At 40.9% G+C, this 18,029-nt stretch overlaps 1 protein-coding gene across 1 annotated transcript in view; it reads right to left on the bottom strand.

Moving 5' to 3' along the window:
* The window catches only part of LOC145397477 (cytochrome P450 2L1-like), a 35,140-nt gene extending 20,423 nt beyond the window's left edge, over positions 1–14,717 (bottom strand). The window contains exon 1 of the mRNA XM_080270531.1: positions 14,636–14,717. Within this exon, the coding sequence (XP_080126657.1) occupies positions 14,636–14,717 (82 nt within the window). The remainder of the gene's footprint in view (positions 1–14,635) is intronic.
* Positions 14,718–18,029: the final 3,312 nt, after the last annotated feature.

Genomic DNA, 18,029 nt, shown 5'->3' with positions numbered 1-18,029 from the left:
CATGGAGAGGTGGCACCATGGACGCAACTTCGTCTGAGCATTAGCCAAAAAAATATCTGTAAAATAATGCAAGGGAGGCAACATTCCTTCTTACTTGCAGGGGAGGTAGTTTATATGTAATGGCAGGGTTGTTAATGATTCTAACAGCTTTATTCTGAATTTTGTCTAGTTGTCTCAATGCAACCTCTCCACAACCATTCCACAAGGGTGAGCAATATTCAAGCTGAGAGCGCACATGACTCTTATAAATTATAGCTAACTGCTCATCAGTGAAGAAGTTACGGACTCTGTACAATAATCCAAGTTTCTTTGAGGCGGTTTTAGCAAGTGATCTGACATGAGAGCTCCAGCTGAGGGCACTGTTAAGTGAGACACCAAGAATTTCAATATTTTTGGAGATGGGAATATTAGTAGCACTGAAGGTAATGTACGAATCTGGTAATATCTGTCTATTAGTAAACTGTATATATTTAGTTTTACTAGCATTAAAAGAGACAAGGTTGTTTTGTCCCCATTCACTGATTGTAGATAGATCTTGATTTATGGAGATGGCTGTACTGAGTTGAGAGGTAGAGATATTAGACTTTGTAAATGGATGTCTGAGTGTGAACGAACTATGTAGTGTTGAGTCATCTGCATATGAGTGAATGGGATTGTGAGTGACAGATAAGAGATCATTAATATGAACCAGAAATAGGGTTGGCGCCAGAACTGATCCCTGCGGCACGCCGGCGTTAATTGAGTAGAAATTCGAATATACATCATCTACTTTTACTCTTATTTTCCTGTCACTAAGATAAGAAGAAATCAAAGGAACAAAAGACGTTAGTCCATAGCAAGGGAGTTTGGACAGCAGGGAACGGTGCCATAGTCTGTCGAAAGCTTTAGAGATATCAAGAGCTACTGCATGAGTTTCTTCAAAAGATCAATTGACTGATGGATGGTATGAGTTAAGAGATTGACTATGTCAATGGTGGATCTTTCGTGGCGAAAACCGTATTGTCTATCACTAATTAAGTTGTTGGATTCAAGATGTTTAACAATATGCTTTTTAATTAAAGTTTCAAATACCTTACCAAGAGAAGATGTGACAGCTATTGGTCTGTAATTGGAGGGGTCAGACGAATTTCCTTTCTTCGGAACTGGGTGGATATTGGCTTCTTTCCATGAATTTGGGAATAAAGAAGTACGTATGCATAGTCTGAATAATTTAGCTAGGACAGAGGCAAGTTCAGGGGAACACTTTTTCAAAACAGTTGGCGGAATTCCATCTGGGCCTGGAGCTTTGTTGGTAGGTAAATTGTCTAGGATGGATTTTACGAATCTTCTCTGTATTTTAAGTGGGTCAATTTCGGGAGAATCAAGTTCCAGTACTGAGACATTCTGGCTGGTATCATCTATGGTAGAGTTTCTTGCAAAGGTACTAGCAAAGATATCTGCTTTCCCACGTGGGTCATTTGTAATACTGCCATCTGAAGATTTTAGTGGGGGAATTGAAGATGACTTGTTAAAGTTATTATTGAAAGAATTAAGAGTTGACCAGAATAATCTATTGTCATAAGGGTTGTTAAGTAGTTTTGATGCTTGCTTTTGAAGAAAGTTTGATTTAGATAGATTTAATACAGCTTTTGCATGATTTCTAGCAATTTTAAATTGGGAGAGTGATTCAGATGTTTTTGATTTTAAGTAAGAGTTATATGCTAATGACTTTTGGGCTGTTGCTCTGGCACAATTGCCATCAAACCATTTTGGAGAGTTTGATCTTTTAGTGAATTGTTGACTTGGTATGAATAAATCCATACCAGCTTGTATTAAGTCGCAAATGTGGGACTGGGTAGAATTGGGATCACTAGAGAAGAAAGACTGCCATGGAACATCAGCAAGATAATTTCTAAATCCATCCCAGTCTGCCCTGTCAAAGTGCCATCGGGTCACCCTGACAGGTTCGGAATGGGGAGGTGTAGGAGGGTTAACTAATGAGGCTTTGATGAGATTGTGGTCAGAGGATCCAAGTGGTGACAGTACCTCTATCCTGTATTGATCTGGATTATTTGTCAAGAATAAATCCAAGAGATGGGCATTATGGTCAGGATTATCAGGTATTCTGGTTGGTTGCTTTACCAACTGGGTGAGATTAAACGATTCCGCAAACAGCTCGCATTCTAGACCAGCGTCGTCAGTCCGGGCAGAATGCAATAACCATTCAACATTGTGTATGTTAAAATCACCCAAAATGGTAATTTCATTGCCAAGGGCAAGGTCAAGGTTACTCAACTGAGTGGATATGGAATAAAATACACTGGGTTCCGAAGAAGCATTGGGGGAACAATAAACTACACAGATATATTTGGTAATGTTTTGACAATTTAATTTATATAATGAGTAATCAAAACTGGATGAATTGAAGTTTAAAATAGTATCAACTGCATACTGGGATTTGATATAACAACAGGTGCCGCCCTTGTTTCAAAAGTTTGTAAGGAGATGGTAACCGGGAAAACAAAATGGAGATATATCGGTAGAGGATGAGTTTTGTGGTTCTGTGAGGAAAATGGCCAAAGGGGATATGGACTGAAGGAAAAAATGAACTGAGTTTAAATTTGTGGTAAGGCCGCGGATGTTGGTAAAGAATAAGGCCGCACCGTCACCTCTTCGCCGACGAGCATTCCCGGAAATAGCAACAGTCGCTGCCTGCACAGTCGCTTGATGGCGACCGGGAGGACCCTGTGCCTCCAGCCCTACCCTGCCGGTGATGGCAATCCGAGGTACCACCTCATATGATTGTAAGATTGCAGCGGCCATTGCTAAAGATGTGAATAGAAGGTGTGATATGTTATGCGCATGTAGTGTGGTGTAGACAGTTGAAGGTAGAGGTATTATGAGAGCATGCTGGCCTACTCTCTGTGTAAATGAATGCACTGAAAATATTCAGAAAAGGGAGATGGTCAGGATCAAGTCCTGAGGGCTGGTGAAACGGGAGCTCCAGCTCTCCCTATCACCAGCTTGCCATCAACCTCGGGAGTACTGCCCTGTTCGACTGGATTGATGATGAGGAAGAAGAGCGACTGAGGATTGTTAGAACTGCAGCAGCTATAATTAAAGAGGACATTAAGTCAATGTTGCATGACCCCTACAACTATCTGTCTCATGAAGGACTCTTTATGATGTCGAAAATAATGTATCTGATTCTCTTCAGCTGTTACTACACGAATTTATTGAAAAAGGCGGAAAAGGAGACACAGAAAACAGACACAGGTTATGTACTGCGATAGCTCATTCAATTCTACCAGCAGTGAGACCAAGTACTTTCATCTCTCCTATTTTACTCGGAGTTGCTGTTTATGTACATAGGAAATTTGGATCTAGACTCCTGGTGCATATTCTTCATAAACTTGGCTTCTCTACAGGGTATAATGAAGCACAACTCTTTGAAGCTTCCTGCATGAAATATACCCCACCTACTATTCTGCCTGATAGTTTCATACAGTTTGTGTTTGATAACGCAGATTTTGATGTGCATACTATAGATGGATATCACACATTTCACAGCATGGGGGGCATTGAATGTGTAGCACCAGCAGGATCAATGCCTAAATCTGACTTCACTGAAAGACTTAAGAAAATGACATCTGCTATAGAAATTTCTTCATGTTCATCTATTCCAGTGAAACCCTTCATGAGGCATAGTGAAAGTTGGCTGAAAAATGTTGAAATTGAGGATTTGAGAAAACTTAAATAATTTCCTAGTGATACACTCTTAATATCATCTTGTCAGCTGTTATGGATGAGTGGAAAGTGGCTGAAATTTCAGGGTTTTCCACACTGGAATGGTTTCATGGAGGCTGTCACAAGCAGTGAGGACTTTGATACAGCGTCCATTTGCTTATTGCCCTTCCTAAATTTAAAAGCGACATCTTTTGATGCAATTAACAGTGTGTTACATTTTGCAGCTGACAAAAGGAGAATAAGAGTGTGACGTTTGTTACCTTTGACCAGCCATTATATTGGAAGGCAAGAGAGACTTTGTCTTCTTCTGAAAACAGCTTGAATGTAAGTAATGTTTTCTTGCGGCTGGGCAGCTTCCACTTGTTACTGTCATTTATGGGCTCCACTGGGTACATCATGGCAGGTAGTGGATTATGCTCCTAAATCCACTGAAAAAATGATGACAGGACATAGCTTTGCCAGAGCTGTTCGAGCACACCAGATAACACATGCTGAACTGGACCAACTCCTTTTAGATGACGTGACAACAATCTCCAGTGAGGATAAAAAAGTGCAAACCATGCTGCAGCAGTACGAAAATCATACTTTGGCAGCAGCATCAATAAGAGAATTACCTGCAGTATGACTGCAAGGGAATTTAACCCGCCCCATCCCGACCACTTTTCCACCACTGACTCCCCCCAATCCCGACCATTTTAGGAATTTTTTTTTTTTGGCTCAAACCTTCGCTTTTGGTGAGAAACATCGAAAATTCATAGAGAAATCGCTCACCTGAGGTTTTAAATACTCATTACAGGTACGAGTGCCTCCTTACCTTACCGGGTTTTCCATCAGGCTGGCACCAAAGAAAACGAGTTCTATGGGAGGATAACTATTTCACACCACTCATAAACGGTATTTATTTATTTACTGTTACGAATTTATATGTAGTACAAGAGTATATTGGTTTTCAAGCAGTAATATAGGCATTATAAGCATTGTTTCACTCACTAATACCTGACCTTTTTTTGCCACATTACCTGATCATCATTTCTAACTGTTTCTTCCTCTAATGCTATGTAAAGTTTGTCCTCCACATTGTCATTGATTGGGGAATCACTCTGGCCCTGAATTTCGTACCGTGGCATGACATGGCTATACTGGCCAGATCACTGATAACAGGTGAATTGCTGAGACAATGGCATGCAGGGGGGGGGAGGAGGTCATGCTGGGTAAGGCATTGTCCCTGCCTGGCATCTTGTTGAGGAAGGTATCACGTGTATACGTACCAAAAATGACTCGCGAAAATTGAAAATTGTGCAAATTAGGGACCTTGCAATTTTTTCGCGTTTATGTACGTCGATGGGATTGGCAGTGACAAAACGTGTGGACATAAAAGAACGTCGACGGGACGCCACGGGTTAACATTCGTCTGCAAGAAGTTGCCACAAGAGGCAAAACGGCGATGCTTTGGATACAGTTTTTTGAGGTGGTAACTGTGATGCTACACTTCATCGAGGCTGAAAGACTAGGAAACTGGGGTCTACACCTAATGTGTGTTCAGAAGTTCATACCTTACTTGTATGCAGCCGATCATTTAGCTTATTCAAAATCATGTCACCTTTACATCCAAGACATGCATAATTTACATCAACGTATGCCTGAGGAAGAGTTTGTCAAGTTCACAGAGAAAGGATTTTTTACAATTAGACACTCAGACAAGAAATGGGCTGGTCTATGGACAGATCTGACAGTGGAACAAACACTAATGAGGACCATGAAGACCTCAGGTGGCTTGCCACATGGGCGAGGGATAACTGACAGTGTGTTGAGTCGGTGGATACTTGGAATGCCAGCTTCACGTGAAACATGCACTAAAGTTGAAGAGATTTGTGGATTAGGAATTTCATACAGTGAGCAGCACATTGAACTTCGACCTTCGAGAATTGTGAGAAACATTGAAGATACAGAAAAGTTTCGGGAATGGTTTATATCTCGTCCACCTTTCTCAGAAATCAAGCAGATTATGTCAGCTGCAACAGGAATGATTGGTGATGGTAATGTAAACTGCTACAAAAGTTATGAAATTGGATTGGATTCAATGAATGCAATTATTGGAAAAAAAAAAAAAATTGTGATGTAAAATTAAAGTGCAACATCAGAGTGCTACCCCTGGCAACAGTAAATTCAGGTGTAAAATTTCGAGAAAATGTAGTTCCTGTTGGTACAACTCTTCTCTTTCAAAGAATGATACACACATTGGATAGTGATGATGATTTGCAAGCTAATTTTGCGTATGAACTTGCTTCAATGCCACCTGCTTTATTTACTGAACACGGAATGAGAAATACAAACAAATCTGCACTTTATAGTGTTTTCAATAACATTAGCACATGTATTCAAAACATGGATGATACAGTTTTCATCGCTGATGGTGGTTTTCTACTTCATCGTGTTACATGGCCAGTACACATACAAGAACTGACCTATGATGAAGTCTACGATGCATACATCTCTTACATCAAACAGCATTACCACACAAATGCATCCATTGTGTTTGATGGATACACTGACACAAAATCTAGTACAAAAAACGCTGAGAGACAACGACGATCTCGCATACACCGAAGCACAGATATCCTCTTTGGGTGTGAGACCAAAGTTGTTGTTAGTCAAGAAAAGTTTCTAGCAAATGACGATAACAAATTAAGATTTATAAGTCAACTGTCAGGAAAACTAACTGAGAACGACATTTCAGTGAAACAAGCAACTGACGATGCAGATTTGTGAATTATTCAGACAGCTATACATGAGTGTTTCAATGCTACAAAAACCGTTGCTGTTCTTGGAGAAGATGTTGACCTTCTTGTACTTATGACTGCTTTGACACCAGAAGACAGAAACATAATTTTCCTGAAACCTGGTCGTGGCAGAGTGCCTGCAAGACAGTACAGTTCATCTGAGCTATAAGCTTTCCTTAGTTCACTGAAAAATTATATCCTTTTCCTTCATGCTGCAAGTGGCTGTGAGACAGTTTCCTCTTGCTTCGGACAAGGAAAGCATGAGTTTTTCAGACTTTTAAAGAATCGAGAAGAATTAAGAGAACATGCAGCAGTATTTAATAGCAGGTCATCAACACAGGAAGCAATAGCTGACGCAGGAGAAAAGTTACTCATTGCCCTTTGCGGAGGTACCAAAGAGGAAAAAGGTCTAAATTCTTTTCGACTGAAGTGCTTTCGGAAAGCAACAGTTCGCTGTAAAAATCAAGTAAAACTTGAAAGACTTCCCCCGACAGCAGCAACTTCAAAACAACATTTTCTTCGAGTACATCACCGGGTTCAACTTTGGCAAAGCATTCCATTACCCCCTGAGCAGTGGGGATGAACACTAGAAACCGATGGTTTGGTTCCTGTTGCCACAACTTTACCACCAGCGCCTGACAAGTTACTTCAATTAACATTTTGCACATGAACAAAGAATTGTGTTCGGATGTGCAGCTGTGTGAAAGGTGGTCTTAAATGTTCTATTCTATGTGTATCTTGTCAAGGAATTTCCTGTTCAAACTTTGGAACACAGTCTGATGAAGAAGAAATAGTGAATGATTCAGAATTTCCAGCTATCGGTACGGATGACAGAGACACTGAAGATCCTGATGAACATATCGAGGGTAACCAGCACATAATTGGCTATGAATTAGAGGAAAGTCGTCATGAGAAACCACAGGTCATTAGCTATGACAACCGCAGTGATTCAGATGCAAATGAAGTAAGTATTTTGCCACCTACCTCTACTGTAATGGAGCGTCCAAGGAAAGCAGGAAAAATATAAAAATTTTAGTGAAAGAACTACACATGTGACTGAGAAGCAAGCAGAAATATTGTGGATTAAGCCTCAAGGGAATACCACATTTAAAAAAAAAAAACGCGCCTACATTCTCTACCTCGTCGGTGGTGTGGAAAGGAACACAAATATTTCATTCTGCACTCTCAGAAATTTAATGTACCGTCGAAACCGTCACTCATAGAGAAAAAAATACATAGAACCTTTTTTGTAGAGAATTTAATGCTCTTTAATTATGTACTTACAGATTTTTTTTTCAACAGACCAACCCTTTTCACGAAAATAGCGAGAAACGAAAAAAAATGGCGGCCATTTTCCAAGATGGCGGACGAAACCCAGGGAGGATTAATGGGGAATTTTGATATGCTATTTCTAGAGGTCTAAGGAAGTTATATACCAATTTTTAGCTTCTTATAAATTTTTGGATTTATTTCGCTAAAATACGCCTGATTTGACAAAACAATTAATTTATTTACATAGAGCTTACACCATACTCTAGATATCCTCTACCCCTTTCTCACTGTAACTTGGCCCAGATTTTTGTCCTTTTCCAGTTTGCTTCAGGTAGCTCTGTGGCGGAGACAATAATACCGCTCTTCAAGCTTTCCACAGCGCTTCTTCGTGACTAGCATCTTAATCTAGCGTCAGTCTACGAGATGAACATGGGGAGATGGGAATTTTAAGCCACGTTTGAGTAAATAGAAAATAGGAGTCCCGTTCCCCGAGGCCCGCCAGTGACCTTCCTACGTTGCATTTTCTCCACAATACTCTTCTAAATGTTGTTGTTTTTCTAGGGGAAGAATGTGGCCTTGAAGAAGCCAGCTCTCCACACCGTGCAGTGAAGCCATCCTTCCTGCATTTATTTGATGGTCGGAATCGGTAATTTTTATTCTACTTAAATTATTAGACGTGATGAAGCGTTGTTGTGTGAATGTTCATGTAATAGAAATCTTTAAGAGAAATACATTGAGCTGATTTGGCCACGTGGAGAGGATGGAGAGCGACAAACTAATGAGAGAGTGTATGTGAATGCGGTGGAGGGGGGGAGAGGGAAGGCGAGACCAAGGATGAGGTGGAGAGGGGAAGAGAGAGGGGGAGATCGAGAATGAGAGGCATGGATCGAGAGAGGGGGTAAATGAGAAAGGTGTGTGAGCTGGGGGAAAGGTAACGTAATGGAAGGGAACAGGGTGATATAGAGGCGATTTGTTTGTTGCCACCCCTTACGTGATTGATGCGTCTAGCCATAGATAGATAAATAGATAAATAGATTGATTATTTTCTTCTGCTACGTGAGTCATAGGAGCCTGTAGTGGGTTGGGACCGTGTTCTTGTAAGGAAGCACCCTAACACCTTTTTTAAGTGACTTATTTTGCTTATAACACGTTACAGTCCTCCCCTGTGTTATATAAATCCATTTAATATCGCAAAACTCTGCATAAACAACGTACAAAAGGATATTAATCAGACATATTCAGAAGTAAATCGCTAAGGATGAGGTGTTAGGGAACCTCCGTACCCGACGAGAATACATGCCTTGGTTATCAGCTGAGGGAAGTTTGATAGGTCTTAGTTATGGGGTAAGAATCAGCCTCCTTGGTTTCTAGTCAAATTAACCCTCCAGTCTGACACATTTGGTCATTAATGGGAATGAAAGAGGTTATGAGGTGGGAATGAGTCTCCTTGGTTATTAGTCAAGTTTACCCTCCATTCTGACATTTGGCCATTAACGTAGCTGGCTAATATTCCCAAACTGAGAGAGGCTTGGTATGATTCTCTGTCCTAATATTTCACCTCTTCTACTTGTCACTTTCCTCTGCTGGGTAATGTTTCTGAGGTGAGAGAGGCTTTGTATGTTTCTCCGCCCTAATATTTCACCTCTTCTACTTGTCACTTTCCTCTGCTGGGTAATGTTTCTGAGGTGAGAGAGGCTTTGTATGTTTCTACGCCCTAATATTTCACCTCTTCTACTTGTCACTTTCCTCTGCTGGGTAATGTTTCTGAGGTGAGAGAGGCTTTGTATGTTTCTCCGCCCTAATATTTCACCTCTTCTACTTGTCACTTTCCTCTGCTGGGTAATGTTTCTGAGGTGAGAGAGGCTTTGTATGTTTCTACGCCCTAATATTTCACCTCTTCTACTTGTCACTTTCCTCTGCTGGCTATTATTCCTAAGCTGAGAGAGGCTTGGTAGGTTTCTCTGTCCACTCATACAAAAGTTAGCCTAATATTTCACCTTCTCTACTTCTCACTTCCCTCTCCTGCCCTAATATTGCACCTCTCCTACTTGTCACCTTCCTCTGCTGGCTAATATTCCTGAACTGAGAGAGGCTTGGTATGTTTCTTTGGCCATAGATGAAAGTGATTGACAATCCCTAAGTGTTAAGTATATGTAGTGAGATAAAAAGCAGTTTTATCTCTGACTTACTGTACGTATGTATGTATATATGTAAAATCTATCTATCTTTCTATATACCTAAGCTGCTTCCCCCAAGGAAAGGGAGGTAGCCGAGACAGGATGACACACTCCCCATTTACTCATCCATTCAAACACATTCATTCGCATCTTAGCCCCAAAGGGGAGAACGGACAGATCCTCACCGCACCACACCGCACAAGGGTCAACTGCGCAATGCAATCAGTGACATCCGCAGCAGGGCCCGACAGCAGAACTGGTTTACCCCTGCCACATCATAACAGACCCATCCCCTTACCCGCACCTGACCTGACTAGCTGATCAGACCAAATGCTGGAGAATATCCCCTCAGGGCTGCATCATCACTTATTCATTCACAATTTCTCTCCATTTATTTCTGTCACGCACAGCCACTCTTCCTTGCTCAACAGACATCCCTCTCGCATCCAGCGCTCTCTTCACACTGTCCATCCATCCTATTCGTGGTCTTCCTCTCAGCCTTACACCTCTCACATCAGATCTAGTTATCTTTTTCACCAATCGCTCATTATCCATTCTCTCCATATGCCCAAACCATCGCAACACCCTCTGCTCAACTCTACCAGCCATCTCCCGAACAACTCCAGTTCTCCTTCTCACTTCATCATTTCGCACCCAATCCATACGCGTCACTCCACACATACTCCTCAGACACCTCATCTCCATTACATTCAAACTTTTCCTCTCTGCTACACCCATATTCCATGTTTCAGCCCCATATAATGCAGTCGGTACCACAACACCCTCATACAGCCTTCTCTTTACATCCATTCTAAGCGAACGACATTTAAACACTTTTTTCATTCCTCCCAGCACCTTTCCTACTTCATTTATTCTAAACTTCACTTCTGCATCTATTCTTCCATCCACAGCAACATGTGACCCTAGATATTTAAAACAATCTACCTCCTCAAGCAACTCACCATTCAAAACTATATTCATCCCCCTACCATCTATCAACCTCGTACACTTCATCACTTTACTCTTATTCTCATTTACTTTCAATTTCCTCCTTTCACACACCCTTCCAAACTCCTCTACCAACTGTCTCAATCTCTCCTCTGAATCAGTCACCAGTGCAGTATCATCTGCAAACAGCAGCTGCTTCAGATTCCACTCTCCACCATCAACATTCACCAGACCCAGACCTCCACCTAAAACTCTTGCATTCACCTCCCTTACAACACCATCCATGTAAATATTAAACAACCAAGGCGACATCACACATCCCTGTCGCAGCCCCACTCTCACGGGAAACCAATCACTCACAGCATTTCCAACTCTTACACACGCTCTACTATTTACATAAAAACTTTTCACCCCTTTTAGTAACCTACCATCAAGTCCATACAATCTTAAAACAGTCCACAAAGCCTCCCTATCAATTCTATCATACGCTTTCTCTAAATCCATAAATGCCCAAAACACATCCTTGCCTTTCGCTAAATACTTTTCACACACTTGTCTCACAGCAAACACCTGATCAACGCATCCCCTCCCTCTCCTAAAGCCACACTGCTCATCACCAATCACTCCCTCTGTACCCTCTCTAACTCTCATAATTAACACTCTACCATACACCTTACCTACAACACTCAACAGACTTATACCCCTAAAGCTAGTACATTCATACTTATCACCCTTGTTTTTATACAACGGGACCACACAAGCACTTGCCCAGTGAATTTGCACCATACCTTTCTCAAAGCACACTTTCAACAATCTTACTAACCAGTCAACAATAGTCACTCCACCACCCTTCAGGCATTCCACAGCACACCCATCCATACCTGCAGCTTTCCCTGTTTTCATCTCCTTTACTGCCTTCTCCACTTCCTCCTTTGTGATCAAAGAATCATTCAACTCTCCCAACACATTTATTCCTTGCACCCTTCCATCTGCCACAATCTCAGCCACCCTTTCCTCCTCTACATTTAACAATCTTTCAAAATACTCTGCCCATCTCTTCCTTACTGCATCCATCTCAGTTAACATCCTTCCATCCTCTGCTTTTACTCGTTCTTCCTTCCCAGACTCTCCCTTTCGCACCCTTTTCACCTCCTTCCAAAACATTTTCTTATTCTGTTGAAAATTCTCTGTCAGCCGCCTACCCCACCTCTCATCTGCTGCCACTTTAGCATCACGCACAGCCATTCTCGCTCTATTCCTCTTTTCCTTATACCTTTCATATGACATCTCATCCTTCCTCTGCAGCCACACTTCATATGCACGTCTCTTCTCAGCCACAGCCATACTTACTTCCTCGCCCCACCATTCACTTCCTTTTCTTACACCACCACCCACACGTCTCACACCACACACCTCTTCTGCATGCCCCACCACAGCACTCTTAAACAACTGCCATTCCTCCTCCACGCTGCCATTTTCCCGATCTTTCACTGCGTTCCACTCATCTTTCAATTTCTCCTGATACTCTATCTTTTTCTCTCTTTTATCCAACTCACTCACTTTCAAAACCTCCCTGCCACACCTAACCCTCCTAGCTCTCACCCATCTCTTACCTACTCTTAACTTTCCCTCCACCAGGTAGTGGTCAGACATACCTCCACCCTCCCCTCTCAGAACTCTCACATCCAACAATCCTCCTATTACATTCCTAGACACAACCACATAGTCCATCAAAGCTCAATCAACAACCCTTCCAGCCTCCTGTCTCACCCATGTATACTTTTAAATATCTTTCTTCTCAAACAGCATATTCCCAATCACCATCTCTCGCTCAACACACATCGCTATCATTCGTTCCCCATTTTCATTTCTTCCAGGCACACCATGCATACCAACTACGCCTTCAACTGCTACATTTCCCACTCTAGCATTCAGATCTCCCATCATTACCACATTCACATTCGCTCCAAAACTCTGCAGACACTCATCAACATCATTCCAGAAAGACTCCCTCTCTTGTTCATCCCTTTCACTACCAGGCCCATATGCACTCACAAACACCCACAACTCACGTTCAAATTTCGCTTTCACCCACATCAGTCTCGATGACACCTCCTTCCATTCAATCACACATTGCTGTACTTCCGGACTCACTAACAAGGCCACACCTTCTCTTGCCCTTCCTCTATCAACACCTGACAATCTTCCATTCACACTTCCAAACATAGACTCCCCCTTCCCTTTCATCTTCGTTTCACTCAAAGCTAACACATCCAACTTTCTTCTCACAAACATTCTCCCAATCTCCTCCCTTTTAGCCTCAATCGTACTACATCCACGCACATTCATAGACCCAATCTTCAGGGTACGGGGATAACTCCATCCCCCATCCCTTTCTCTGGCCTGTCTCTTTTTAGGAACTAAAAAACAGAGGAGGGGGTCCCTAGTCCCCTCACCCTGCCCCTTTTAGTCGCCTTTTACGACACGCAGGGAATACGGTGGCAGTATTCTTCCTAACACAATGATAGTTGGAAAGTAAAGTGAAAACCGCGAAGTACAGTGAAGATAGGGAAACACAATAGTATAATGATGATAGGGAAAGACAATAGTATAGTGATGATAGGGAAACAACGAAGAATGGAAAGCAGAATGATGATAGAGAAAACAACTGAGAAGGATAGCTGAAGGAAGGTACAGAAGCGCGATGGAGATCTATCAAGATTATAAACAAGTGTAGAGAAATTAGAATCGCACAGGAAGGAACACATTGAACTTAAAGCTACATACAAAACAAACCACAGAACACATAAGGGAGGATCAAAGTCTTCGAGATGCAGGGAACTCTGAGAAATCTGAGTCCTGTGCTGATGTAAAGAGCGTCAGGCCTTGAATATAAACATGACTAATACTCCGTTGATGGATACGATATGATACTGCCGGTATTACCATTTGTACACGGAAATTTGTAGATTAAGTGATGGTAGGGAGATAAATGGCCATCGTGTGTCTCGACCATAATATGGCCTGTGTCCTGTGCCCGATTTCTCACCACATACAACCAAAACGGCTAGGCAAAATAAAGAAAACGCCACTAAAATAGCACAGCAATTAAAAATAACACAAGCAAAATTACCAAAATAACACAGCAGGATTAAAAAAAAAAAAAAAAAAATAGAACAGCTCAGCAAGACAAAAAACGCAACCAAAACAGCTCAGCAAATTAAAAAAAAAAAACAGCAAAACTGCTCAGCAAGACAAAAAACGCAACCATAACAGCTCAGTAAATCTAAAAGGCATAATAAACAGTTCAGCTAGACAAAAAAAAAAAAAAAAAGCCTCACTAACAAAAAAATACAAGCAAAGCAGCTCATTAAAAAAAAACACACACCAGCAAAAAAAGAACACAAAAAACAGCTCAGTAAAAAAAAAAATAAATAACAGAACAGCAAGGAAAAACAAAACAGCTCAACAAAGAAAAACGAAAAAAACAGTTCAGCAAATGAAAAAACACAACCAAAACAGCACAACAAGTAAAAAAACACAAAGAAAAAAGCAGAGCAAGTAAAAAAACCTGCAGGAAAAACAGCTCAACAAACATGCAAGTGGTCAGGAAACATATCCGTTCCTGGATGTTTTCCTAATGAAGGAGAACTGGGGAAGTTTTTTGATCCCTTCCTTACCCTCCTCAGAAAAAAATGGAAAAATTAATATCCTAGAATGGCCACTTCTTACCTGGGGGCAGCCTCGATGGTTTCCTAAAGGCAAGGTGAAGGAAAACGAAAACTAACACGAACAGGATGAACTCGGTCACCATCTTGCCTCTTCTGTCTCCGTCTCCCTCTATGTGTGCCTCGCCTCTGTGCCTCTCTCTCTCTCTCTCGTGCAGTGTCTCTCCTCGCGGCTGTACTTAAGAATGCTGTATGCTGTGCATGGGACGCAGGACCATCACTTCCACGCATGCGCAATCATTCTTTCAGGGCAGAGGGAAGCATGGGAGGGGGCAGCTGGGGATAACCCCGGGCCGGACCTGAGGAGGGAGGAGGTCCGCACCCTCCAAGATGGTGTTAAGAGGGTGGAAAATACAACATAGCGTTTTTGACTGTATAATAAAACACTGGACTTCTAATTATAATATATAAAAGGAATTAGGAATAATTATATCTAAACATATTAAAGCAAGGCACCGTATAACATTTACATTATAGAAATAATTTAAAAGTCTTAACAAAAATAACTTAAAATATCCCTCCTTTGACAACGGGCTTCCTGATCGTCAGTATGGATTCCGTCAGGGACGCTCAATTGGTGATATTCTCCCTACCTTTCAGACTCCTTGTCATCCTCCTTTCGGGATTTTGGCGAAAGCTTTGTCATTGCACTTCATATCTCAAAGGCTTTCGATCGAGTCTGATATAAATCTTTAATTTCCAAACTGCCCTTTTACGGTTTCTATCCTTCTGTCTATCCCTTCATCTATAGCTACCTTTCTGGTCGTTCTATAGCAGCTGTTGTGGACGGCCACCGTTCTTCTCCTGGAGCTATCCATAGTGGTGTTCCTCAGGGCTCTGTCATATCACCAACTCTCTTCCTTTTATTCACCATTGACCTTCTAAACTGAACATCTAACCCTGTCAGCTCATACGCTGATGACTCCACCCTTCACCTTTCCATTCGCTTCTCTCAGCGTCCATCTCAGCAGTTACTTCAGCAAGCAAAGGACGAGGCCGTGGCACACCTAACGTCTGACTTGGCTCATATCTATCATAGGGGCAAATGTAATCTTGTTTTTAATGCAAAAACTTAGTTCTTACATCTTTCAACTCGTCAAAATCTTCCGCCGGAGTTTCCTGTAATATTTAACAATATGGCAAACCTGACTTCTGAATTGGGCTCTTATTCTTATGGGTTAAAGAAGCTCACTACTACCTCTTCCTAATCGATTTCTTTTGCTAATTGCTCCTAACTATCCTTGTCCTTTAAACCATTCAAATACCACGATACTCATCATAAATAGCAAACAAATATTACTAAGCTGTATCCAAAAATAAATCGGTAAGGAAATGGTGCTAATGAGCTTCACTAACCGGCGGTAATACGAGTCTTGGTCCATAATTCTGACTGGGGTAAAAAAAAAAAAAAAAAAAAAAAGCTTTGTTGTTTTTATTGCGTCAAAAACTCAATTTCCACATCTTTTTAAGACAGGAAAATCTTACACAGGAGACCGTCAGTGTTTAACAATTTACTGCCCAATTATGTATGTGGTGAGAGGGATCCTAAGATAGACAGGTAGTAACATCGATAGATAGATAAATAAACAAATAGATGGGTACACAGATAGACAGATGGAGATATGGTACATAAAAAGATGGTTAATGAGACACATCAACATAAGATTTATCGTTTAACGTAACTACTTACAGACAGATAAATAGACATATAAAGACATAGATGGTTAGAGTGATAGATAGATACAGATATGAAAATAGATATATATAGAGTAATATATTTCCATGAGTAAATCCCTTTTTCTAGTTACATGGATCGCAATAAAATCCACATGAAACCAAATCCACTGTACAAAATGGTGCTAAATTGAACAGATTTTTAAATACTTCTTCCCTCATTGGATGTAGTGCTGACTTTAGGTGACTCTACACTATGTGTAGAGGAAAAAATAAATAAAGTACAGAGAATAAAAATGTACAGGGAATAAAAAAAGTACAGAGTTGAAGAAAGGAAACCAAGCAGCAACAGACATACTGGTCCTTTCGAGGCTATTTATTTCAGGGTAGACAATAAATAAGGTAACGAAATTTGAGTCAGAGACCAGATTTTTTAAATAACGAGAAAGTGATCACTGACAGTCGAAAGCCAATAGTACGATCGTCAGAGTCCAACAAACTTCAAGAAATATTGCGTAATGTATTGCATAATTTACTGTTCTGCCAAAAACTAATCACTATTACTGACCACTGTTTAAAAGTCACGGACATAATTATCTGATTATCGACTCAGAATTCTTTTATTCCCCGAAGTGCATCTCTCTGGAACTCGCTTCCCGAGAGTTGTTTCCCCCCAGTCTTCAACCTACAGCCGTTGAAGACCAACTGTTACAGATATTTTTTATGAACGGAGGAGGCCAGTAATCTGGTGTATGGATTATTTTTTAATTCATTTGTTATTCCTTCCTCTGTTTTGTTCTAAAAAAAACAAATCATTACCATACACAGCGAGAGAGTGAACATCTTTCAAAACTCGGTGATTCGATTTTTAGAGTCCTGCAGATTTCCTGGAATTCTCAGAGAGTTCCATAATATCTCGATTAAAGTATAGATCGATAATTCTGACCACAGTTATTGTAACTCAGACTAAGTCACTTAAAACAGCTGCAGTAATGGAAACAGAGCCATAAAGTGCAAACTGAAATGATCAGTCATCTTTTTTCTTTTTTGACAAGTTTGTGTAAAGTGTGAAACGGGGAGTCATGATCTACGGTAATTTCATAGTAACTATGGTAATTGTCATAATTAATGAGCTGTTTTTCCCAAAAGGCTGCAAAACAGATGAAATCATAAGCTGCTTATTCAACTAGGGGACTAATCGCGACTTGCGCAGGTACCATTCCAACATTGTCGATTGTGAGTAGAGATGAAATTATTCCTACATTTTTTTTTTTTTTTTCATGTTTTCACGACTGCATAAACTTTTACTGTGCTACGAGTACATAATCATTTTTCAGCATTTAATAGATGGAGTGTACATGTAATAAAGAAACAATTTATTACTTCATCAAAAAAGCAGAAAAGCCCAGACCAGCAAGTGCTGGGGAGACAGGGACCAGGAAAAATGATGAAAATAAAACTTAAAGGAAGAGAATGGGAGGGTTATAGGAGAAACAGGGGGTACAAGTGGTGACGAAGGGGAAGAAAATAAAGAAAAAGAAAGTTTAAAACAATGCCAATCGAATGTAAGAGTAGGTAGGACGCAACAGGAACGAGGAAAGTAAGACAGAAGTAAGAAGGGAAGAAAAAGAATGCGAGGTGTACAAGAGACGACCCGTGGTGATATAGCTGAAAACAACAGAGAATAGAAAGGGTTGGAAAATGGTGGAGGGGAGAGAGAGAGA

Source organism: Coenobita brevimanus, chromosome 41 (genome assembly GCF_032717465.1).
Source record: "Coenobita brevimanus isolate Jiangsu-jjx chromosome 41, ASM3271746v2, whole genome shotgun sequence".
NCBI classification, from domain to species: Eukaryota; Metazoa; Arthropoda; class Malacostraca; order Decapoda; family Coenobitidae; genus Coenobita; species Coenobita brevimanus.
This window is presented reverse-complemented; position numbering and strand designations above follow the sequence as displayed.